Source organism: Habropoda laboriosa, unplaced genomic scaffold (assembly GCF_001263275.1).
Source record: "Habropoda laboriosa isolate 0110345459 unplaced genomic scaffold, ASM126327v1 scaffold20, whole genome shotgun sequence".
NCBI lineage: Eukaryota > Metazoa > Arthropoda > Insecta > Hymenoptera > Apidae > Habropoda > Habropoda laboriosa.
In genome coordinates, this window is record NW_017100143.1 from 543,107 (window position 1) to 569,073 (window position 25,967).

A 25,967-nucleotide genomic window follows, 5' to 3' on the forward strand; every position below is an offset into this window, starting at 1 on the left:
ACTAAAACTAGCAATTATCAATTAGTAGCAACATAATAGTAACTGACATTTTATGAATAAGGTTATGTTAAAGGGAAGTAGTTGAGCACATGGATCTCGAGCAGATGGTCTTGCTTTGTAAATTTGATTAACAACGTTAAACTCTAAAAAATTTTAATTATGTTATTTAAACGTTTTACGATAGCAAATATCTAACTGTTAAATACTTCTCAATTATAAATTCTTGTAAAAACTAAAAGAGATAGAAAAGTAAAGTATTTCGAATAGTTGCTGCGTCGTACCTTGAACACTTAAGAATAAGAAATAATTCAATATTCTTGTATTCTTATTTATAAAGCATGGACGACTTACTGAACGATAAACGATTTGCCCATGTTGCAAGTGATCCTAAATTTAAGAGGATTCCAAGGGCAGAAAGAATGGTGAAAATAGACAAAAGATTTCAAAGTATGTTTAAAGATAAAAAGTTTAAAGTTCAGTATACCATTGATAAAAGGGGTAGACCAATACAACATACATCATCTGAAAATCTTAGGAAATATTATGAGTTATCTTCTAGTGAAGAAGAAGAAGAAGATGATGATAATGACGATGATGCTGATGATGCTGATGATGATGATGATGATGATGAAAAACAAGAACAAGAAAAAATTAAGCAACAAAAGAAAAAGAAGTCTAAGAAATATAAAAAGAAAGAAAGTAAGAAAAAAGGAATTGTTGAGTCAAAGGAAAGTGATGCAGAGGATGATAAAAGCAAAGGTGAAGAGAATGATTCTGATCATCATTTTTCAAGCAATGGAGAGTTACTTAGGATGAAACCAAAAGAAGAAAGTGATGTAGATGCTAAGGAACAGAGCAAATCTGAATCAGAATCTGAATCTGATGCAAATGCTGAGAATTTGAAGGCAGATTTAAAAGAAAGTAAAAAGCAATTGGCTATTAGTAGAAAGGAAGAATCTAAGAAACTCCCTGATAAAGTTAAAGAGAAGTTAAAAGACTTAAATATAAATTATGCTAGAGGTGAAGGAGTGCTAATGTCAGACAGTTCTTCTGAGGAAGATTCTGATACTTCTGGTAATATATGTTACATTTGTAATCTTAATAAACTAGTTAATAGTTTCATATAAAGTATAATAACAATATGTTGCAATTAGATGAGGAAGAAATTGAACACAATTGGGGTGAGCTAGATAAAGATGCTGTGACAACAGATGAAATTACACATAGATTAGCAATTTGTAATATGGATTGGGATAGAATACGTGCTGTAGATTTAATGGTTTTATTCAATTCATTCTTACCTAGTGGAGGTCTCATTCATTCAGTTACTGTAAGAATAATCAATACCTAAATGAAACAAGTGTCTTTAACAGTTTTCACAGTAAAATAATTTCAGATTTATCCATCAGAATTTGGTCTAGAACGTATGAAAGAGGAAGAGATTAATGGTCCAAAGGAATTGGTAGAAATGAGCAAAGAGGATATTCAGGATGATAGTGATGTATGAATATATTTTTTGTATTTAAGAATATAAATAAAATTGTGTACTACAGTTTTTAAATTTAATTTTGCAGGCTGAAGAAGGGTCAACATATCATGTGGAAAGGTTAAGACAATACCAATTAAACAGACTAAAGTATTATTATGCTGTTATTGAGTTTGATTCTGCTAAAACAGCTAATAAAATTTATACAGAATGTGATGGTACAGAATATGAATCCACAGCTGCAAAGTTAGATCTTAGATTTATACCAGATGATATGAAATTTGATCAGGTATGTTACTTAATTTTAAAATATATAAAATATATTCATTATATATGACCTTAGATGCCTACTTTAAGACTCCCAAAGAGGTGTGCAATAAATTGCCTGAACCTAGCAAATATGAACCAAGGATATTTACAACTACAGCTTTGCAGCAAGTTAAAGTGGATTTAACATGGGATGAGACAAACCCAGAAAGAATGGAGATTACACAGAAGTTAAATTCTGGTAAATTAGACGAAATCGATGAAAAAGATTTACAAAATTATTTGGCAACTGATTCAAGTGCTGATGAAGCAGGTATTATCTTTTGTTTGCATATTTTTCTCTATCTTATATTTTTAATATTTAATAAATATTTTCGTATTAGAAGAAGAGAAAGAAGAACAAAAGGAATCGCAGGAAGATGAAAGCGATTCGGAAGAAGAGAAAAATGACAACCCAATTGAAAAATACAAAGCTCTATTGAAGGAAATAGAAGAGAAGGAAGAAACAAATCGGAAGAAGGATGTTGAGTTAGAGTTCACTTGGGGTTTGGGAACGCAAGAGAAAGCTGAAAAACTGGTACAGGAAAGATTAAAGAAAGACGAGAATCTTACGCCGTTTGAACAATATTTGGAGAAACGTAAAGCGAAAAAGAAAGCTAAACGAGAAGAACGAAAGAAACGTGAAAACACGGATAAAGATGCACTGGATTCTGACAATTCAGAGATGGTTGATTCGGATGACGATGATGTAAAAACGAAAAATAATAAATCATCTCATAGGAAGAAATCTATGAAACAAGGTCTGGCTTCGTCGGATGATGAAGATGAAGAACGTCGTAAAGCAGAATTAGAACTTTTGTTAATGGACGAAAATGAAGATGGTAAACAGCATTTCAATATGAAAAAGATTGAAGAAAACGCTACAATGACGAAATCTAAGCAAAAACGACTCAATAAAAAGAAGAATGCACAAGATCAAATAGTACAAGACAATTTCGAAGTAAACGTACAAGATTCAAGATTTAATGCCCTATTTACGTCACATCATTTCAATATTGATCCAGCAGACCCACATTATAGGAAAACTAAAGGTACTGAAGCTCTAATTAAAGAAAAATTAAAAAGAAGAGTTGAAGATGAACCCAGTGAAGTAAGTATAACTCCTATATACTATTTAATTATAAAATACATTACATTTTCTTATTTTCATTTCTTTGAAACCTATAGGAAATACCAGCTAAACAATCGAAAGTGAAATCTAGTACAGAACTGCAAGCATTAATAAAAACAGTGAAGAAAAACACGAGAAATATGTCAAAACCAATAAAATAATTACCCTTCTACATCATTTTTTTATTTAGCAAAAAAAAAAATTGTTCCCAGCTATTTCACAGATTTTTAACAAAATGTGTGTAAATACATATACATACAAGTTTACAAATGCAGATACATTCAATTTTACAAATTCAAAGTGTGCACATATTTCTAGTAATTTAGTTTAATCGAGTACCCTTATTTGTAACTATTTAAAATGTAAAAAAAGTGATTTTTATGTATGAATGTGATACTGTAAAATATTATCGAGAACGAAAGCCAATGACCCCGGTACGATTTTAATTTTTCTAACCTTCTTAAAATAACATCCACCGAGGATGGCAGCACTGAAACCTCTTCGTACCAAATACATGAACGTACAAAACGAACTCGTGGTAAAGAAAGTGAGGGCATCGTCTGGGCATCTGGATGTTTAAGCGTCGCTTCGTGGAATGTCGAACTGACAAAATGTATTTCAATAATTACGGACAGTTACCGAAAATATAGGTTAGGTTAGGCGCGAATAGCATCTGTTACAAGACGATAGCGTTCTCGTACTAATTCGCGCGCTTGATTTGAGAAAATCGATACAAGGCCGCGCTGGAGGGAAATTTTGGTTATGTATGCGAGCCAAAAGTGAAAACAAATAAACTTGAGTGCCGCGATACGTGAAAACTACTTGATACAATGATACCGTTCCAACGAACAGGAATAAAGGATCAGGAAGTTGCGAAGAATAAGATTCCTGTCTGTGTCACTGGACTTCGTGCACACATGGATCAGCACGGTGAAGAAGCGAGACCGCGACCGCAGGTTTAAGGTGTCCTGCGTCGACTATCAAAACAATGTCTGAAAGTCCTAAGATGGGCCTATTTGGCTCCAAAGACGAGACAAAAGAAACAAAGAAAGAAGTCAAGGACGATTCACCCGACCGTTATGCTCCTTATTGTATTGACAGTGATTCAGAAACGTATGATACTGAAGCTCTAAGCATCATGGATATTAATGATATCATTGGTGTTCAATCAGAACCTGTTAGTGATTCCACTTTGGAGAGTGAAATTGCTGCACTCTCACAGATGATCACAGAATCTAAGACGGATACAAGTCAAAGTGCAACAGAGATAAAATATGAAACAACAGAGAATGAGTTAATCAAGGTTGATGGAGTTCCAATGGTTGAAAACATGGATGCAGTTGAAGTATCTGACACAAGTGATCGTTTAACATCTACTTTGGAGGAATTAGAGATTGTTTGTAGTGCTCGGGAGACAACAAGTGGTTGTATGGAACAATTAAGCAAAGGAAACTTACAGTTTAACAATGAAAACACCTTACAGGAAAGTTTACAGTTGTGCGAAGAACGAAAGGACAATGATACAAGGGATAATTGTGAAATGAATGTATTAACAGAGTCTGTAGCTATTGTTGATAGTAAAGATGTTGAAAATTCTGATGTTATAAGCCAAACAGATGGTGAGTTTGTTCAAGCTACTAGTGATTCTATTTCAGTGACTTCAGATGTTGTGAAAAGTGAAGAAAATGTAAATAGGCCTAATGCAAACAAGCAAGGAGATAGCAATATTAAAATAGCAACAGTGAATAGTGAAGTAACTATTATAGAAAGTGAAAACAGTATTCGTGGAAGTTTGCAGCTAATTGGTGAAGCATATAGTTCAGAGGACTCTGAGGATACAATTATGAATGATGAAGAGCCAAAAGAAACAAGTTCAGCAATTAGTTCTAATGAAAATAGCCTGATTTCCTGCGAAGAGAAAAAAGATGCATTTGAAGTTTGTGAACCACAACAAGATGTAAATAATGTCTCTGATGATATTAATAATATAAGTTCAAATAAGATTTGTACAGAGAAAGATATTGCTGAAACAATAGAAAGTGAAGAAGTGTACAGTATTGAAGTTGATTCATCTAATTGTTCTAAGGAACCTAAACATGCAGAGGAATTGCTTACAATTTCAAGAGAGACAGAAGATACAAAAGATATTGTTCCTAATGAATGCAAAGTAGATAGTCCTAGCAATATTGTTTCACAATGTGAAGAAAAAGAAGAAGATGTGAATATAGCTGCCAGTGATACAAACAATGTTCAAGAAGAACTAATGGAAGAGAAGAAAATTGACATTCAAGTAATAGTGGAAGAGTCTGTATTAGAACATTCTGATATGGAAGTAGATGAGAAAGATGTTGAACTTACAAGTGGTACTTGTGCCACAGAAGAAAGCAAATGCGAAGTAGAAGTTACAGAAGAAAGCACAGATGCAGAAAGAGACCAAAAGACTGCAGAATGTATGGTTGTAGAAGAGGAAGGAAGTTCTGAGAGTGAAGAGTGTATAAGTGAAAAAAAAGGATCAAGTTCTGAAAATGAAGAACCTGTAAATACTTTAGACATTGAGAGCAATATAGCCAGTAATGATCAAGTATTAAGTACAGAATCAAATGACGAGGTAAGTGCAGATAATGATACTAAAATTAGCGAAGAGAAAAGTGAACTAGAAATAGGAATCCCAAAAACAGAAATTCAGTCAGGAAGTATAGACAATTTTACTAGTGTTGAATTAGATAAGTTTGAATCACCACAGGTAACAGACAATTTAGATGTATCAAAAGATGAGGTTGACGAAGTAGAATTGCCAGAAGAGAAAGCAGAAATGGAAATTGAAAAATTGGAATCATTAGAAACAGAAATAAAACAGGATTTTTTAAAACCAATTGCCAGTCAATTATCTCCTGAAGTAAATGATGAAATTCCTGTGGTTTCTGAAGAAGATTCTACATCTGCTTTGCAAAATAGCACAGAAGTATCCTCATACAGTGATAATTTAATTGATACTACAATAAATGTGGCTGACAATATAGTAACAAATGTAGGGATGGAAACTGAAGAGAAAAATAGTTTGGATTCTGTGCCATCAGAGATAATCAAAGTTGATTTAAAGGAAGATGTTGCTATAGAATCAGTAGATACAGCAGAATTATCCATCATCCAAGAAAAATCTGAAGATGAGTTGAAAACATGTACATTAGAAAGTTGTGATACAACTTTTAAATATAAGGATCCAATGGAAGTGGACTCTAATGAGGATTCTGTGACTTCTGCATTAGGAACAGATACAACTTCAGTTGTTACACAGCCTGCACATGTTACATATGAAGAGAGTTCTGAAGATAAAACTGCCCAACCATTGGAAGAAATTGATGATAAAAAAGCAGAGGAGATGGAAATTACTAATCTACAGATCACACAAGATGAAAATGGTATTGTTGAGAAAGAAAGTCAAGAATCCAATGAAATTGAAAGTACAATAGTTGAAGAAACAGAACTTGATAAACCCTTAGATGTGGCTGATGTTATTACAGAGTACACAGAATCAAAGGAGATGGAAATTTCTGAGCAGCATGAAGATCTTAAAATTGAAAAAGCAACAGAAGAGATCACAATTGAAGAACAGGTAGAAGAAGAAAATATAATTGAGAGAAAGGCAGAAGAAAAGGTCACAGTTGAAAAAGAAGCAACAGAAGAAGAAATCACAGTTGAAAAAGAAATAGTAGAAGAAGAAGTCACAGTTGAAAAAGAAATAGCAGAAGAAGAAGTCACAGTTGAAAAACATATAGAAGAAAAAATCACAGGTGAGAAAGAAACAGAAGAAGAAATCACAGCTATGAAAGAAGCAGAAAAAGAGAACATGGTTGAAGAACAGATTGAAGAAGATAGGAGAGAAGGTTCTGCTCCTACAGTTGGTGTGGAAGAGCAATTAAAAGGAATGAACAATGAAGTTTGTGAATTTACAAAATGAGCTAGATGTGAAAATGGATGAAACTACAGAATATGTTAACGAAGAAGATTCAACTTCTGATTCAAAATTTACAGGTAAAAATCCATTTTCACTATCAGATCGTACAGAAGTGGTAGTATGTAAAGAGGATGTAGAAGAGGAGCACATAAAAGAAGAGATGAATTTAACTTTGGAGCCTGAAGACACCCAATCACAGTCAGAAATGGTCAAAAGTGATATTGATGAAAAATCTGAGAATGAAAAGGATATGGAATTTTCTGAAGAAATTATTAAAGAAGATCAAGAGGACACTGTAGTTAAAATGGACGAAGACACTGTAGATTCATTGGGCATGGAAAAATCAAGTGCTATTGAAATAGATACAGAAGAACCCATGAAGTCAGGTGATGTTGAAGACTCAGAGTCAAACAGGATCGAAGAACTATCAGAGAAACAACAGTTGGAGGATGATGATTCAAAGAATGATACTAATAAAGATAACCTGAAGGATATTTTAGAAACTGCCAATAATGTAGAAGAGCTCTTTACCGAAGAACAGTGCCAAAATACACAGGACATTGTTACAAGTATCCTAGACAATATAAGGAGTGACTTCAAGAATATTTTAAGCACAAAAGCAAGTGTAACAAATGAGATAAAGGAGGTTCTTCAACAATCTGGAAACTTACCATTGGTGGAGGGTGAAATTGAAGAGCTGACAGAGAAACTACCACAAGATTCAGAAGATATTTTGAACAAAGATATGGAGGACACAATGTCAACGCAAAATATAGATTCTCTGGAGGGTTTGCTAGGTCTAGATTTAATGCCAGATGGAGAGGATTCTACATTGAAGTCAACAAAGTCCGAGGAGCAACTTGAGAAGCCAGAGCAATTGTCAAAGGTTGTAGACATGAGCCTTTTATTAGAACAGTCGAATCATGAGCCTTCGGACATGGCACAAGATTCAGATTACATAACACACGTGATCAGCAGTTGTTTAAACGAGAATACAGTACCATTGGAAGATAACATAGCGAAGTCTGATGGAATTGAAGATGATAAGCCTAAAGAGGCAGAGGCAAGTGACATGTTGAAAGTGGATCAGGAAGACTTGATTCCCGAATCTATGGAGAAGGATGAGAATGTGGAGGACTTGCAGAAGGATTTAAGGGAGGATACCGATTTGCCAGAGAATGAATTGGACATGGATTTTGAAGAAGCTCCTCTAGAATCCGTAGGTGATCTCGAAGAAACAGAATCGAAACTGGAATTGGCACAGGATATTCTATTACAGAGCGTGGACGAAGGGGAAAATTTGAACGACACTCCGCCTTGCGTTGAAACATCTCAACCGAGCTCTGAAATATCAGAACTGGAATCTGCTGTGAAGTTCCTTCAAGAGTCCGAGGAACAAGGTATGGATTCTCCGTTGATACTGTCTCCAAAGTTGGTAGAGAGTGTCGTCGACGATATATCGAAGCAGGCAGATTCAGCGGCATCTCTGTTCGTCCCTGACGAGGACATGTGTGAGAACGCGTCAGAACTGGAGGCAGAATTGCAGAACATCGCGACAGATTCTATTTCAATTTCCGAAGCGGAAATAATTTCGGAAGCTGCGAAATTGGAAAGCGAGAGGAAGCTCGCGGAGCAAGTTAAATTGGCCGGTTCGGAAAATAAATTCGAAACAACCGACGATAGAGAAATGAGAAAGGACGAGGAGATAGCTGAAGAGAAGATGGTAGTGTCTGCAAGATCTGAGAGTAAATTCGGCGTAGAACCTTTGCAGAACGTCGAGATCCAAGAAACGTCGAATTTAAAATGTGAAAAGATACTAGCTGAAACGGCGGTGGCGACGCTATCACAGAAAGTTCTAAAGACCTCCGAATGTATTCCTAAAGTTTCGATCCTGGAGGAACGTCTGAAAGAGCCACCTAAGATAGAAATTCCAGCTGCCGATGTAACTAAAGTCACCATGTCTCCTACCACCTCGAAGGACAGTCTTTTAATTCAAAAGGATGCAAAGTTGATCGCCTATCAAAAGATGCTGGAATCCCCGAAGTTGACGGAGAAACAGTCGGAGCCGAAGATCATGGAAACACCACGAAAAGACTCTGAGAAGCACGATTTTGAGAATGTCGGATCACCGAGGATCATCTTGAAGATAGCAAAGTCTGCTATCGCCGATTGCGGAGAGCCAAGATCACCTAAGAGCCCTAAGATCAGATCAGCGACCAATTCACCGAATCCCGAGGATAGTCCAGGTCAGAAGTTGGGTAAAATAAAATTGAAACTGTCGAAAAGTGGTCACCCTTCTATAATATCCAACGAGAATATCGAAGAAGTTGGACAATGGTACTCGGAAGGTTCTTCGTCGTTGTCTCCGATTGGTATGAAGATCAAACTATCGAAGTCTGGTGATGCATCGATAGTCTCCTCCGAGAAACACGACTCTGTCGACGATTCGAAGGAAGGCAAGCATAAATTCGAGGAGATCAAGCGGACAGAATCGCCGATTGGAATGAAGATCAAGTTATCGAAGACCGGTGACGCTTCGATAGTGCAGCAAGAAATGCAGATGAAGCATAAAGAGAAGTTGGATATTGTTCAAGGTAGTCCAAAAAGGACAGAGTCTCCGATCGGGATGAAGATCAAGCTCTCGAAGACTGGAGACGCCTCGATAATACAGCCAGAGAGGCAGGATTATCCGGAAGAGTACAAGGACAACGCACAAATCAAGCAAAAAGAAAAACACGAGTCTTGTTACGATTCTCCAAAGAGAACTGATTCACCGATAGGGATGAAGATCAAGCTATCGAAGACAGGAGATGCCTCGATCGTCTCTCCTGACTTGCCGGGAGAGGATAAGGACGCCTGTAAAACGAAGGAGAAGTTGGAATCACCACCGGATGTTCCGAAGAGGACCGAGTCTCCCATTGGAATGAAGATCAAACTGGCGAAAACGAAAGGTGGAGCTTCTATAATATCAATGGAGAACTCTGAGGAGGCAAAGGATAAATTAGAAATGCCAGACGTACCGAAACGGACAGAATCGCCGCTTGGAATGAAGATTAAACTATCGAAGAGCGGCGACGCGTCTATTGTTCACTTAGAAGTGTCCGATGAATATAAAGAGAAAGTGGACGTGGCCCAAGATGCGATGAAATCGTCGGAGTCACCATCTGGAATGAAGATAAAAGTGATCAAGTCGGGAGAAACATCTTCGATCGCGCAAGAAACTGCGGAAGAGACGGTAGAGAGCGTACAAGATCCTCTGTCGAAGGTCGAATCTCCTATTGGTATGAAAATCAAGCTTTACAAATTCGGCGACCCGTCGATTATCTCGTCGGAGAAACAACAGGAACAGCTGGAAGAAGGGAAATCTCTTCAAGAGATACCGAAAAGAACGGAATCTCCTCTAGGAATGAAGATCAAACTATCAAAGACTGGTGATGCTTCCATCATACAGCCCGAATCGTCCGATGATACGAATAAAATGTTACGAACAACTGAATCAGAGCATTTCAAACCATCTGACACTTGTTTAGGTATGAAGATAAAGCTGTCGAAAACCGGAGACGCTTCTATAGTGGATCCAGAGAAGAAGGACAGACAACAGAGACGTCGAGACACCGAATCACCATTGGAGATGAAGATTAAATTATCGAAGACCGGTCATCCGACTATTGTAGCTTGTGACAATCAAGCAGAACCTCAATACAAGCCGAAGGAAGCTACTGCCGAGCCGTCTCAAAATTTTACACAGAGGTACAAAGAGTCTGCTGGCCAACAAACTGCTGGTCACAAAGAATCATCTACGTTAAAAATGTTCAAAAGTGGTAGCCATTCCGCTATTCTACAGAGCAATCGTTCGGAATTGACCATCGAGCCGGTGCAAATGCAAGGAAAGAAGCCAGAGAACGTCGTTGAGATATCTCCAAAGCGTAAAGATATCACCATTGCACCGATAGAATCGAAGAAGTCGAAGCTAGAGGCACAACTGACTCAAATTCTGCCTGAGGTCACTATTCAGCCTGTGACATCCAGGGAACAACAAAAGCAATTTTTGTTCGATCCAAAAGGTAGCGCGATTAGTCTTCAACAGATGAACGTGATAAACCAAGAGATCAGTATTACCCAAGTAAGACCAACGAAACCGAGCGATGCATCGATGAGCGAGAAATTGAAGGATATTTTGTCGAAGAACACGGCGACTAACTCGCCGTTGAACTCTGACTGTGAAATTATTGAGCACCGGCCAGAGTTGATTATAGTAAACGAGAACTCGAATTCTAGCCAGGATGTTGTAATAATTGAGGAGGTTTCCCCTAATAGAATGCCAGAAGTAAAGGTACCGAAGAAAAGAGGCAGACCCAGAAGGAATCCGTTGCAACAAGGGATTACTCATCCTCCACCTAATATACTAATACCCAGGGGTCCTTTATCTTTAGATGAAGCACAACAGATGCAACAGCCGCAGGTGCCACATTTCCCACAATCCAGAGAGAACGAGAGGCCTAAGAGGACGTGTAGAAGTCAAAAGAGTTATGCACCTCCTAGAAGAGGCAGAGGAAGAGGCTAGTATTTTTTTTATAGATTCGTTTACATTCAACTGGCTTAAATATTGTTTAGAGTATTATCATTTTTGTTTTTGTTTTTTGTCTTGTTCGTTAGGTCGAGGAAAACGGAAATTGGACAGTGTGGATCCTCAAGTAGCGAAGAAGCCTAGGTTAGAACAAGACCTAAACGCGATAGAAGCTTCCACAACGGCAGTAATAATGATAGATAATTCTGGAATGCAGCAAGGAGCGTTTGGAAAGTCACCAGAGTTGTACAAAGCTCTTAAGCAACCGACAATGGATTCAAAGGTTGCTAATTCTTCGGGTAAAGTCGACAAGAAGATTATGGGGCAAAAGAACGACGGAATAAAGAATACAAATGTAGCTAATAACACAGTTCCAGACTCCGTGGCCACGCAAACGGATATGAACAAAATACCGGAGATGCGACTACCTAGACCGGTATCAAATGACTCGAAAGATGGTATAAAGGATAAGAAATTGCCAGAAATCATTCCTGAGAGGATGCAGAAAGTTGTAGTGAAAACAGAGCCTGATAAAACAACGGAGAATGTCAAGTCGGAGAATAAAGATATGTTGGTGCCGCCTGGACACCCTAATTGGTTGACGCCAATGTCAAAACGAGTTGCAGAAGGTGCTACGAAGCATGAAAATGTATCTACGGTACAAGTGATAGACGAAGAGACGAGGATGAGCGCGGAATCGGGTTCAAGATCTCAAACACCAGCGAGAAATATTTCTGCCCCTGGTATGATTTTTATATTTCTTGGAAATTATTACATATTTTTTCTAGTTTTTCTTTCTATTACAAACAATGGAATATTAGTTGTATTTTACACATGTACTATTTACTTAGGTAACAATCATATATATCACTGCCTATTGCATTTATATAAAAGTTTATATTTAAATATTGTTCATTATTTATTGTACACTAAGTACATGTTTTACTTCAAATAAATTATGGGTTGTATCTTTAAAAGTATTAAGTTGCTGAAGCAAAAGAAAAAAAAAAAGAAACTGATTGATAGTAATGGGAAGCACGTATGAACCATAGTCATCATATGACTAAACTAAATTAAAAGATAAATGTATTGGTAGACCTCCAAGCAAGGTATCTATAAATAGATCTTTTCTTGTGTCCTAACATCTCTCAAGTACCTAAATGTGAAATAGATGTATTTAAATCAAGCACAAAATGTACTGTTGCTTCAAATCATAATGGATGTTAACATGTACAGAATTTCAAGACCACGATGATCAGTGTTTTATTTCTCCATTATGTATATTTTCTTTTAAATGTTTTTATTTTGAAAAGTTTAATAATGTTGATATTGAGTGTTAATCTTACCTGTGAAAAAATTGACATCTCCTTTTGACTTCATACTGGCTTTAGTTGAGACATAATTACTTTGTATATGATGTTTTTTTCGGTACAATTTGTATGTTATAATTAAGATTGCAAAATATTATAATGTTGTAATTGGTTATGTCTTCTAATTTTAACAAATTAAATTTTAATAACTATTATTTTAGCCTCTGAAACCATAGTAAATGAAGAGTCTCAAGGAAGTGTACTTAGTACTGCAACCACAGAGTCAGAAAAAGTGAAGGTCAAGAATCGAAGAATGGAAATTAATTTTGATCCAGACGAAGGACCATTTACTGTTGACAAGATTGCTGAATATGAGTGGCCACTGGACCGTAAGGGTGAAACTTTTATGATACAGGAACAAATATCCCAATATCTTGGTGTAAAATCTTTCAAAAGAAAGTACCCAGATCTGAAACGAAGAGTGGTAGATATGGAGGAAAGAAATTATTTAAGAGAAAATGGATTAGTTAGTGAAGCAATGTGTGACATGGGTATGTCATTGGCTATGCACGAACAATGGTATTTATTTACTGGTTTACTCAGTTTTTAATGTTGTTATTTTAGGCTTAACTGCTGTTTGCAGTTCAGAAGTATTAGATGTAATGTGCAGTGATTTTCCGGATCAGTATGAAGAATATCGTAAACATATGCGCGAGAAACAAGTGAAAGAACATTCCAAAAAACAGAAAGAATTAACAGCGGCCGCAAATGCAGAGAAAAATAGAATTGACCTAGCAGAAATGGCAGTTCAGTCTGCATTATCTTGGAATATTAGTTTAAACAAAGCTCGGCGAGAAAATAGGAAGTGTAGCTTAGATTTACAAACATTCACGATACACGTGCCAAAGAAGCAGCAAAAAATTGAAACGGAACGAAGAATCGGTCATTATCCTGTTGCTTTAATACCTGGACAATATACGGATTACTATCGTGAATACACACCAGCCGAATTACGATATTATCCTCTGAATACCGTCCTCTATGGTCCTATGAGACCAAATGAACGTAAATTTGACAGTCAATCAGAGGGATCTCAGAGTGACAGTGACAGTGATTCATCCTCAGATGACTCGAGGTTCGTGCTTTCGTTCTAAACTTCAGATTTTCATGTTTCTTGTGAAAGGATAGTTACCTATTTTTTATGTAGTTCGTCTTCTAGCGAGGGAACGCAGGATACCGAAGGTTCTCAGTCCACAATGGACGAGGTGGATATGGAAATAGCGAATCAGAAAGATGAAATTAAATTGAAATGTAAGATGTGCTTGAAAACGCTGAACAAACATAGTAAAACTGAAGTATTAATTCAATGTGGCACGTGTAACGGACATGGTAATAATTTTGATCTGTTTATTTTTCTCCTTACTTTATGGTAAAAATTTTCTTATTTTTATTCCAGTTCATCCATCGTGTATAGATTTAACGTTAGACATGGTTCCTCATATTCAATCATATTCGTGGCAATGCACCGATTGTAAAACTTGTGCACAATGTCACGATCCTGCTGACGAAGATAAAATGCTGTTCTGCGATATGTGCGATAGGGGGTATGTCTCTTTATTAAGAAAGGTAAAATGAATAATTTGCGATTATTTAATGAGCTAATGCTTCTTAGGTATCATATTTATTGCGTTGGCTTACGACGAGTGCCTCAAGGAAGATGGCATTGTCAAGAATGCGCCGTCTGTGCAAATTGTGGTTCGAGAGAACCCGGTGGTGTAAATTCTGATAGAAATAGTGTTGCTCTATGGCAGCACGAATATAAAAAAGGTGACAAGAATACTCGCGTTTATGTTTCAACGCTGTGCGTTCCATGCTCAAAGTAAGTACGATCTTAACATACTTTTCTTTCATTTTGTGGTGTACTGTAAAAGTGAAAATTTCGTTCAAATCTTTCACTCTAGTCTTCAAGTTTTCACCGGGCTTTATATTTGCTTCACGATTTCCTTAATCCACACTAAGCTCCTCTTTTATAGAAACTTTCAAACTAATTCTACATGCTCGCATTATCGAAACATCAGAATCCTTGGATTTCGAAAATTTCATGTAATGCAATTAATTTAATTCATTAATAACATTTTTCAATCTTAACAATTATAATTTAATTAATAGTTCATCTATACTCGATTATTATACGTGCATGTTGGAGAGAATAAAAAATTGGCCAAGATTCAGAATATCACGTTAGGTCTATACTAAACTCCGGCGTTATAATGAGCCTTTATCCAAGTTCACTAACCCCATAATCTTTATGCAATAACAAGGCTATGGCGAAAGGGTCGCTATTGTCCGCACTGCAGTCGCTGTCATACTGCCCCAAGACTCGACCTGGAAGCGAATCTAGTGCATTGCAGCGCATGTGACAAATATCTGCACTTAGGTATTGACACAAATTCCGTATAATTCCGCTATTTACTTTCATTCATTGCATGCCATTGCATTTGCATGTTTCATTGAATATTTCAGTCTTTAAAAACAGATCGAGTATTTGAAATATATTACAAATGGTTTCAGGTATAGTAATATTTCGAAGATGAAATATTATCCGATAATTTACATGTGCCGATATAAGAGATAAAATGCTTATTTGTAAGGTTTTCATCATCTGCTTTCAGGTTGCGTGGAGACCAAGGGGGTACCATTAGACAGGAAAAATTACCTGTGTGATTTTTGTGCACCAAATCGTCAGCAAATGATGAAGCCATTAATATCGAAAACATTGAGAACGTAAATAAATTGATAATGTGTAATTTCCGTTTGAGCTCGAGAATTGTATAAAATGTGAAGCCGCGTGTGTAGAGAAAAATAGAGAATTTTTATTTGTATGGACAATGAATGCATTGTGGAGAATTCAAGTGGTTCATTTATCATGAAATATTTCTTACGAACTTCTGTGTGGGAAGAAATACGGTGGTTGTACATAATTGTATGATTATAATCAATTTGAAAAATTGAAATTTTGTTACAAAACGGTGGCTATACGCAGCTACATATAAAGCTTAAAATATAAAAAAAAGAGTCTCACTTTAAATTTTTATATTCAGTGAAAATTTTAAAAATTCCGATTTTCTTTATAACTTTTATCCTCTTATGTTTTTTTTAAAAGTAGACTGTCCTTTGTTAACACATTATTGTAAAATGAAACAGAGTCAATACTCTTTTTTTATTTTTAACAAATTGTGTTCATAATTTATCATCTTATTTGTTTTTACCATTTAGTATAGATGAAACTATAAATCACAGTAAGAAAGTAACTATTGGAAGACTGCTTTACAGAATTATATAAATTTTATAATGGTCTTTAACGTTTCCTTTTAAATGTACATAAGGTGCTTTTTTTTAATATTTACAGTTGTTATTTGCGTAAGTCTAAGTTAATGATAATTTTTAGGATTAATTTTAATTTATAAGAAAAATGTATATCTAAGACAAAGGAAGGAGTACAATAAAACATGAAACAAATTAGCAATTTCTTAAAAATATATATCACTTTCTTTATTTTTCTTTGCAATATAATCCTCGGAATAGTATTTTGTTACGAGAGTTGTATGTCTTGCAAATATCTTTTTTACATATTTATAGTAACGCAGTATCCACGTCGTGAACAGTATGCTTCGTATTCCTCGTACCAGAAATTTATCTTTCCATGACATTCACACGTAATTGATAACCAATTGCCATGTTCAAAACTAATTACATTTTATAATACATTGCAAAAGTGTTTTAAGTTATTTAGCAATATGTACAGGAAAAATAAAATGACAGTATTTAACTCTTTTAAACAATGACCAAATTGCAAAATACGAACTTTGGCATATCGTTGCATATGAATATTATACTGTCAGAAATATTCTAATATATAGCATATCGCTTTTGTACAAGATGTATCTCTAAAGCATTAGATCAATTATGCAGAAACTACCGAGGATTTACACAATACTTTGCGAAGTAGATATTTTTCTTTTATACCTTTTTTGCAAAGCTACATGTCTGCCATTACAATATAAAGTTTAAATGATAGCGGAACAACATCGGCAGCATTTCAAAAAGTGAAAGAAGACAATTGTTGAGAAAGTGCGTGTTTTGAATTTCCGCGTATCATACCTTATTTATTTATTTTTTTTTTTTGTTCTTTTTCTTTTAACTAAGATTAGAAAGGACATAAACTATACTTTTGTTCATATTTGATATTAAAATTTACAGCTTTCCCAAATACGTTTGATATTTTTTTTTTTTCTTTTAAATTCAGTTTAGTTTGAGCGCTACTATAAAAATGGCTGTGCACGCTTTTAAATTCTTTCATAAAATCACACACTTAACACTCCGCACGTATCGTGAAATTGTGAAAAATAAAAAATAACTTGAGCAAAAAACGAGGCGTAGCATACAGTATACGTTATGAAATGACATAACGTGTTTTTCATTACGTAGAACACTTACACTAACGAGACTGAATGATTTAAAATCACTGATGTCCCGTTGACTAGCCGAATATAAATACACTATTGACAAATAGTCAAGTGAATTCTGAGCAAACCCAACAAGCGACCAGTAGAAAAGGTGAAAAATAACGTTTATATTCGAGCACTGATACTGCTAAACAATTATTCTTTAGAATGTATATATACATACATATATGTATATACACATGTATATATATATATATATATATAGCCGTTAATGATTTCCACATTCGTACTAAAATCGATTTGTCCCTGGCTCATATCCACTGGTTGAAATAATTTAAACGGCAAATAAAATCTTTACAATCTTTTTTATGACACAATAATGTTTGTAAAATAATTGACAACGTAAAAACTATTGTTAGGCTTTACTCGTGTCTAATACCACATATGGATAAAAAGGTACTGAAATTATGTAAGTGCGTTGCCGGTATAATGGTAGTAACTAAATTTCGTGTAGAAAATTTAGAAAGAACGTCCTGAACAAAATTCGGTCCTGGCGAACTCCCGACTTTGTAGAAGATGCGTAGATTACATGTCGGATTTACTGTTTGGGATCCCTTCGTAAGTTTACACAGTACATACTCGAATGCCTCTGTCAGTTCACTTACAGTCAATTCTGTAGAAGGCAAACTCGTTTCCGTGGCTAAATTACCAGTCGAATTGGACGAACCTAGTCAAGATAGAATCCTTTTTATTTGCATACGAAGAAATTGAAAAATATTCAGACAAAAATATGTACCAGTAGACATGTAACACACAATCGCTGCAACGTTATTTTCGTAATTCCACCTACGCCTTATTGCCACTTTGAAATTACCTACACATTTACCAGTCTCTTCGTCTGTAATAAAACGATCGTTGTGAAAGTTGTGTTTTACGAAGATGATAATATTTTTCGTACATTTTTATACTTACATTCGAACCTATTATTATCTCTATGAGCCCAAACGCACCATTCAACCGGAGCACCTTCCGGAAGGAACGGTACAACGATGTAATCCACAATGGCATTATTTGTTCGTTTCTCCCATTCCTTTCGTGCGTCCGGTATATAACTAGAATGAGTCAAAAAACAAATACCTTGCACAATGTCCCTGAGTTGCGTATTCGAGTCCATGGCTTTAATAATACGATCTATATGCCTCAAGGTTAAACGACATTGCCTTTTAATATTTAAGTTCAGAAAAGCCCTACTACAAGGCTCCAATGGTGTTTGTCCAGAAACTAAGATAATATCACCAACCTATCAGACAAACAATTATTTATTCCATTATAGCGCTTAATTAAATAGATCTTTTTGTTGTACTAAAATTATTTAATCTATCGTTAGATCTATATATAATGAGAATAAGTTGAATTTTATTAGTAAATGTCGCTTTTTGTTTATATCTTATTTTCATTATATAAAATTTAATTTTGTTTACCTCACTGTCGCATTTCTTTTGTAAACCAGATGTGTGTACGTGCGCGTACGAATGTGCGCGCATATACACACATTTTGTCTACATGTACACACAGAACGCGTACGTAAATTCTTTTTTAACGGTAGTACACTCACACGAACAGCTTGAGAGTAAGGATCAATGTTTGCAGGTGCCCAGTGACTTATGCTCCGAACATACATTGTATGTCGTTTGTGAACTTTCTTATCACCACAGTCTTGAGTTTCTTTATAGGCTATAGCATCAAGTACAACATGTATATTTAACGGACATTCCACACATACGCGGACCGGTGGATTTGTTTTGCCCAAATATGAGGTGTAAACATCGTTTATAGCTATGTAGTCCGCCATTTCTTTTATGTACAACGTTACGGCAACGATGTCCGACATTTGAAGATTTTCCTTTTTGACTAGACCTAGACAGTTGATACGAGTGTTTTATCAATCTATATCGAATCCAAAATACATCGATATTACATGAAAAAAAAAAAAGAAATGTAACTAAAAGGGTGACTTAAAAGACTCAAAGTTTACCTACTGCTTAATTTCTTCAACGCCTCTTTCATCGCAGATCTAACATTCGGATGTTTTCCAGCAATACCACCAAACCAGAACCAGCCAGTTTGGTTTCTATTCACCACTGGTACATCGGGATAGTCTTCTTTCTCATATAAAATTTTTTCCTCATATAAAACTTTCATAGGTCTTGATAGATTAAATTGACCTGCGTTATTTTTGCATATTTAATTAATGCTTCCATGCAATCAACAAAACTATTTGATTAATCAAAATTAATACCAGAATTTGATGTCTTTAAATTACTGCCTGTACAATCGTGTTCATCGTTCTCGTCTTCCGATAAATTACAACCATCGTGCAATTCTGGACCAACAATTTCTGCGATATAATCGGATGGGGTTTTAATAGGAACATTTTTTAATCTCTCTTGCAACGTTAATCCTTCTAAACCATGCTAAAAAATATTCCCCTTTGTTATTTGTGTGCTTACTCAAAAAATTATCGAAAAAAATGGAATATTTTAACTCACATTTTTTTCTTGTAGATGAATTTTTTTAAAGTTCAAATATCCGACGGGTGCTATGTTATCATTTGAATGAACTACACTTTCATATTCATCTCTAAAATGAATAAAACAATACATATATACAAAATTTACTTTGCCTTGCATTTACATGTATAATAAATTCTTAAACTCACATTACAATGCTTTTACTAAATAGTGGACAATCTAATGTGAAAGTTTCATATTCTCCTCCTTCCCCACATATATTAATACCATACTTTTCATTCTGAAAATAAATATTAAGTTGTAAACATAACTTATATGCGCTTGTTTAAGATTTCAATTAATTTCTTTTGCACATACTTCTTAAGGAACTATTTATATTTGGAATACTTCCAATATGAGATAAAATCAAAGGAAAATCTTTTGTATTAAATTAATCATTAAGACATTTTACTTACTATTTTGGCAAGATGGGATTGCATTTCAGAAAGTGATTTACCCAAATGCCTTGGTTCAAGGCCTAAAGCAGCCACCTTAATTAAAACTGCATTTACAGAACTTTCTATCATCTCTTTCAACAACTCATCTTGTTCTCTTCTCCATAAATATGATAGAGAAAAAAGACCTAAACGACTACATCTGAAAATAAACTTTCATTATTAGATATTTTGTACTGATTAAAATACAAAAAATAATATTCATATTTTTTACTTAATAATTATTAGTAACATTCTTAATTTTTATTAAATAATTACACATTTTCCACACGAATTCGTTGATAATCACTCAGAATAGCCCCTGATGAAACAGCTTGTATATCTTCTTTTACCTAGAATTATGTTAAATTGGAATAATGCAACTAAAAAAATTATTTCAATTTATTTTTCATACCTTCACTTTACTTAACAACCTAAAGAGATCCTCAACTTCATCATTCTCAGTTGGATAATAATATTTTTCTTGCATTTTTGATCTACCAAAAGTTGGTTCACGATACATTGGTAAGCCTATAGCTTCTGCAATATATTCAACACCTTGGTATCCAACAGTTTGAAACATAAATGAATCTAGTTCATCTACAAATCATTTGTTTCATCAGTTAATTCATATTTGACTAGACTGATATACTTTATCATCTGCTATTTACCCTTTCCAACAGGATATAAATTAGCCAAAGCCACAATGTCATGGCCTGCAGCTATACATTGCATCATACTAAAGCAAGAATCTTTACCACCACTGACTAGTGCAACAACCCTCATGTTTCTATCTTATACTCACAATCTCTCAAAAAACTTATCAAGAGCTTAGAGTATAGTTAAATCTCAATATATTGTTTCAGATAATTATCTGTAATTAAACAATGAAAAGATCCATTGATATAATAAATTTATTACAACATTGACAAATTCAAATTTTTTAAATTCTCTATGGCAACAATAAATGAAATTACAAACTGTTCCTTAGATACCATGTGTATGTCTAACTGTGTGTGGCTGCATAAACAAGTAATGTGATTATATTTATCATGTACATATAAATACATTCAAATAAAAAATAGCTTACTGATCCAAATATTTATAAAGAATCATTCCTTTCTTCTTAACATTTGTATCAGTGCAAATTATAAACACAGATTAACAAACATTTACATCAGGGATAGGGAAATATGAAAAATAAAAAGAGCATAATTATAGGAGCATGTAGCATACTTAAGATTACACATGCATACATTACTTGCAAATATATATTAAGCCAAAATTAAATTTACATGGTACATACACATATGTGTTTGTTGAATTGGTCTAATATATAAATAATATAATTTAGGCATTACTCTTACTTAATAAATATCTGAGGGATTATTCAAAAAAATACTTTTTTTTTATCATTTCTTAACTCCAACATGTTTTCAAGAAAAAAATTGTATGTTATGTTTTTAAATAAATTCCTGCAAGAGACAAACACAAAAAGGACACCGAATATTCAATTTAACTTATTAATACGTGTAACAATTGGCTGGTGAACAAAAATTAATCACTGTACTATTCTAAACAGTAAACGTCACATAATACGAAAAAAATCTCAACAGATTCTAGATTCTTTTTAGGAGGATCGTAGAACATTATAAAGTGAAATAGAAAATCTAACTTTAATGAAATGTTAGAAACAAGATCAGCGATTATTAAGGAAAAAAAGAATACCTACGGAGAGATTTTTTGGTTATTGCCGATCTCGACTAAACGAGAAATATTACGGAATGACGCCCAGCAACGAATTGCACAGGGAACGCGAACGATAATTTCAAACTTATGTACGCTAAAATAAACTCTAAATTCTCAACAAATGTAATATTTACATTAAATAGGCGACGAAAGTTCCTTACACGGAAAAGTCTATCAGAGACTGCGATTGCTTGATAGTGGCGCCTCTTGGTGATGGAACTTTCAACATAAACCGTAAAATTGAGGTTACGACTTATTTTAATTCTCCGATTGTTTATAATATGTATTGAGCAAGTTTATTTCTAAATTTATCCTTCTTATTAATCGTACTTATTGTCATTATAAGTTATTATTGAAAATTCTATAAATTTATTATATAAACTGATGTCACTTGTGAGAGATTCTCAGGTGAAATTCGTGCGACCATACCTCGTGACATCATCAATGTATAAAATATATCGATGTCTCGTTATTTCAATCTGTTTCTACGTTATAATTTACCAATTGTGATATAACTTGAGTCAAATTTTAATCATAATTTCCCCCTTTACATATATATTTATTTATACTCTTTTTATACTACCATGTATATCATGAAATAAGGACACGATCTATTACAAAGGTGAAACATATAGCTTCAAATACCAAACATGTATTAAGGTAGAATTAGTTTGAAATAGTTTTCAAATTCATGTTTTTTCGAATTACATAACTTCGAGTCCTTTGTTTATTAACATCAACGTCACTTGTTTAAGCTTTTAGTTGGTGTATTCTAACTATAGGTATAGAAATAGATCATTGTAACAAATACATATGTTTTCTGTCATGATACGTTAAAATAATTACGATGCCCATACATTTTATATAGTAGAATACTTTTAAACCATCGTTATTTATTTTATGAGGATAACAGTGTTTTAAAGTTAATTCAAAATATTGTAAATTTTTGTATAACAATAATAATATAAAGATTATAATTACGGTGAAATTATTGTAAATATTGGTTCTTTAAAATACAATTAATTTCGAAATACATTGAAAATATACGTTGCCATCTTTACTTAGTAAATCGTTGACCAATCAGATCACTTTCAATAAGCAGCCATTTTACTTTCGCTACGGTCGCACGAAGCGCGAGTCAGACTCTACGGAGTACGGTGTAATCGCAAGCTATCGTTTGCATCGCAGGTTTCATTAGTTTTCCGTACAAAAAAGTCTTTATTAGCGTAAACATCTGATATAAAGTAAATCGAAGAAAAGCTGGAAAATGGTTTTGGCGGAAAGAAACTCAGAAAATGTTAGAAATGGGCGCAGATCAAGGGGCCCCAGCCCCAATGGACAGACGGAATCCTCGAGCGAAGAAGACGGAGGTACCAATTTCATATTGCACCTGAATTATTTTTATAATTAATACGATCATTATAAATGCTATCCTAGTCTATTTAGCATTATTATGCGAATGTTTGAAGGATGTATTTTTGTTTAGAAGTTTGCATATTTTTATATTGATCGAACGCGAAAATCCGTAAGGATCTTCAAACAGCGCGCCCCACTTTTCCTCTTTTTAAGTTCCTCGCATTTTCTGCCAATTCCTATGAATATTTTTATAAATTGATTTTAAGTTACTTCTTTCAATATTACTTAATTATTGCCTGTGTACAACTTAATAAATAGAAATTTGCCTTTTATTTAATTATAATAATCTAAACAGTAAAATATTTAAAATGTTAACGTTTTTGCATTAATAAAAAAAATTTTTTGTAAACTAAAAATTTATTATTCCTTAAAGTTCCAGCAGAGAAAATCCGTGTTGGAAGAGACTATCAAGTTATTGTTCCAGAATTTGTTCCAGTTAGTGGTATGTTATTTTAATAGAATTATTTACTTTATCAGTTAATAACAATTACAAATATTAATTTAAATGTGGCTTTTATTAAAATTTAATAGAAGCATGGTGGTTTTTAAAAACAATTGTTTAAGTTCATTCCTACCTATATAATAGTAGATTTTATATTTTAGAACGGCGATTGGATCAATGTCCTGATAGAGCATTACTGGTATGGTCTCCTACTACTGATATACCTGATCAAAAATGTTAGTATAAACTATATTTTTTATTTGATTTTTATAATCTGTTGATTATGAAACAAATTATTTATTTTACAGTGGATGAATATATTATATTAGCAAAGGAAAAATATGGTTATAATGGAGAACAAGCATTAGGGATGTTATTTTGGCACAAACATAACTTGGAACGCGCTGTATTAGATTTAGCTAATTTTACACCATTTCCTGATGAATGGACAGTTGAGGACAAAGTTCTTTTTGAACAAGCATTTCAATTTCATGGGAAAAGTTTCCACAGAATTCGACAAATGGTAAATTCCTATTTTTAATTCAAAATTTGAAAATCGCTTAAGAAAGTGTATAAAAAGTATTTATTCTTTCACATCTTATTTTTACAGTTACCTGATAAATCTATTGCCAGTCTTGTTAAGTACTATTATAGCTGGAAGAAGACACGAACTAGAACATCATTGATGGACAGACAAGCAAGAAAGTTAACAAGTGGTGGAAAAGAAGGAGAGAATGGTAGTGAGAATGGGAGTGAATTAGGTTCCAATACAGACAGCGAGTCAGAAGAAAAAGTAAGATATATTCTCAAAATATCTAACAAATGCATGCACTTGATATTGATGAAAGAAACTATTTCTCTCTCTCTCTCTACAATAATACTTAGAGTTACAAACTGTTATGAAATATCAGTTCCAAAATATTTGAACAACTAGAAGTATAAAAATTGTGTCATTAATTAGAACGAAATAACGAATTTTTTTTATTAGTTGCTTCATTTTTTTTATTTTTTTTTTCTCTTATAAAGTTTAGTGCTTTATGTTCCTGTTTTAGTTTTGCTATTTTTTCACAAAATTATTTTAAGTAAATTAACATTTGTGCTATTGCGTGTGGTAGTGTTCTCCTTTTGCTGCATTTAAATGCCGTGGCACTGGCTCAAAAATCGTATATGTATAATATGCAGTGATACGCGTTTAAAAAATGTATCCACACGGTAACGTATTCCATGCGATGAATAAAACGAAAATGATAAAAACACTGATCTACAATTGGTGAAAATCATCAGAACTATGAGTTAAAAAACATATATAAAATGACTTTATTAACACAAAATAATTTGAACTTGGAACAACATTACACTGACATTAAGTTTGTTTCTTGATAGTTCATGCATATTTGTATTCTACAGTATGATTAAAAAATTTCTAAACTATTAAAAAAAAACCTATATAACATCAGTTATGCAAAACTAAAGCTAGTTTGAATTATCGTTGCATCGTGTGTGAACGTAAATGTGGAACGTTCCAGAAATGGACGATCCACCGCGGAATACGTCGTGGAAAGAACCAAGCTGTGCCAGGAAGCCAAGGCACTGACGCCAAAGCCCCATCCGACTCGGAAAACGCCCCTCAGGTTCAGGTACTCAGCCTAAACCTTACCCTGTTGCATAGCATAGTATGCTTATTATATTTTGCTATTTTTTACGTCCCGTACTTATTTTTCTCTGTCGTATATATATACATATATTTATATATATTTATATATATTTATATATATACATTATGTGTATGTATAATATATATGTATATACATGTGTGTGTGTATATATATGTATATATACACACACATATTCTTTTTCTCCTTAACAAGAAGACCAAATTTTTGCGCAAGTAATCCACGTAGTAGATTCGATAGGCTGAAACCTTACTGAGGAAAAAATATTGAAGCCCAAAAATTATCCGACAATAAGGGAGATTTACCTATCTCACGAAGTTATTCAAGATTAAAAAAAGAGAAAGAAAATTTGACGTAAAGAAAGAAAAAGAAAAAAATTGGCTTGTTATTGCTCGAAAAAATTTAACGAAAATCAAACGAATATGATAAAAATTCGGAGCTTCTAATTTTTTATGGCGGGG

General features: G+C 34.0%; 3 protein-coding genes across 3 annotated transcripts in view; 2 read left to right on the forward strand and 1 right to left on the reverse strand.

Annotated features, from left to right (window-relative positions):
• The first annotated feature begins 338 nt into the window (after positions 1 to 338).
• On the forward strand, positions 339 to 15,599 carry LOC108573086. Its single transcript, XM_017935455.1, has 18 exons — positions 339 to 1,074; positions 1,155 to 1,330; positions 1,397 to 1,501; positions 1,575 to 1,775; positions 1,844 to 2,066; positions 2,137 to 2,903; positions 2,981 to 3,066; positions 3,924 to 6,537; positions 6,884 to 11,438; positions 11,536 to 11,745; positions 11,824 to 12,189; positions 12,978 to 13,307; positions 13,381 to 13,891; positions 13,964 to 14,145; positions 14,213 to 14,360; positions 14,429 to 14,635; positions 15,078 to 15,193; positions 15,429 to 15,599. The coding sequence occupies exons 1-18, from the start codon at positions 339 to 341 to the stop codon at positions 15,542 to 15,544; spliced, it is 11,649 nt and encodes a 3,882-aa protein (XP_017790944.1). The 3' UTR covers positions 15,545 to 15,599.
• Positions 15,600 to 17,529: 1,930 nt separating this feature from the next.
• LOC108573646 (diphthine--ammonia ligase) lies at positions 17,530 to 21,012 on the reverse strand. The gene is made up of 12 exons (XM_017936126.1): positions 20,898 to 21,012; positions 20,642 to 20,826; positions 20,506 to 20,579; positions 20,209 to 20,389; positions 19,942 to 20,033; positions 19,772 to 19,862; positions 19,522 to 19,696; positions 19,262 to 19,447; positions 18,838 to 19,139; positions 18,195 to 18,522; positions 18,019 to 18,120; positions 17,530 to 17,949 (listed from the first exon to the last, which is right to left on the reverse strand). The coding sequence occupies exons 1-12, from the start codon at positions 21,010 to 21,012 to the stop codon at positions 17,645 to 17,647; spliced, it is 2,136 nt and encodes a 711-aa protein (XP_017791615.1). The 3' UTR covers positions 17,530 to 17,644.
• A 2,093-nt stretch (positions 21,013 to 23,105) lies between these two features.
• LOC108573696 (REST corepressor 3) overlaps positions 23,106 to 25,967 on the forward strand; it is a 4,630-nt gene continuing 1,768 nt past the window's right edge. Inside the window, exons 1-6 of the mRNA XM_017936177.1 lie at positions 23,106 to 23,345; positions 23,765 to 23,833; positions 23,995 to 24,069; positions 24,142 to 24,356; positions 24,444 to 24,626; positions 25,360 to 25,470. Of these exons, the coding sequence (XP_017791666.1) occupies positions 23,243 to 23,345; positions 23,765 to 23,833; positions 23,995 to 24,069; positions 24,142 to 24,356; positions 24,444 to 24,626; positions 25,360 to 25,470 (756 nt within the window). The 5' untranslated portion in view covers positions 23,106 to 23,242. The remainder of the gene's footprint in view (positions 23,346 to 23,764; positions 23,834 to 23,994; positions 24,070 to 24,141; positions 24,357 to 24,443; positions 24,627 to 25,359; positions 25,471 to 25,967) is intronic.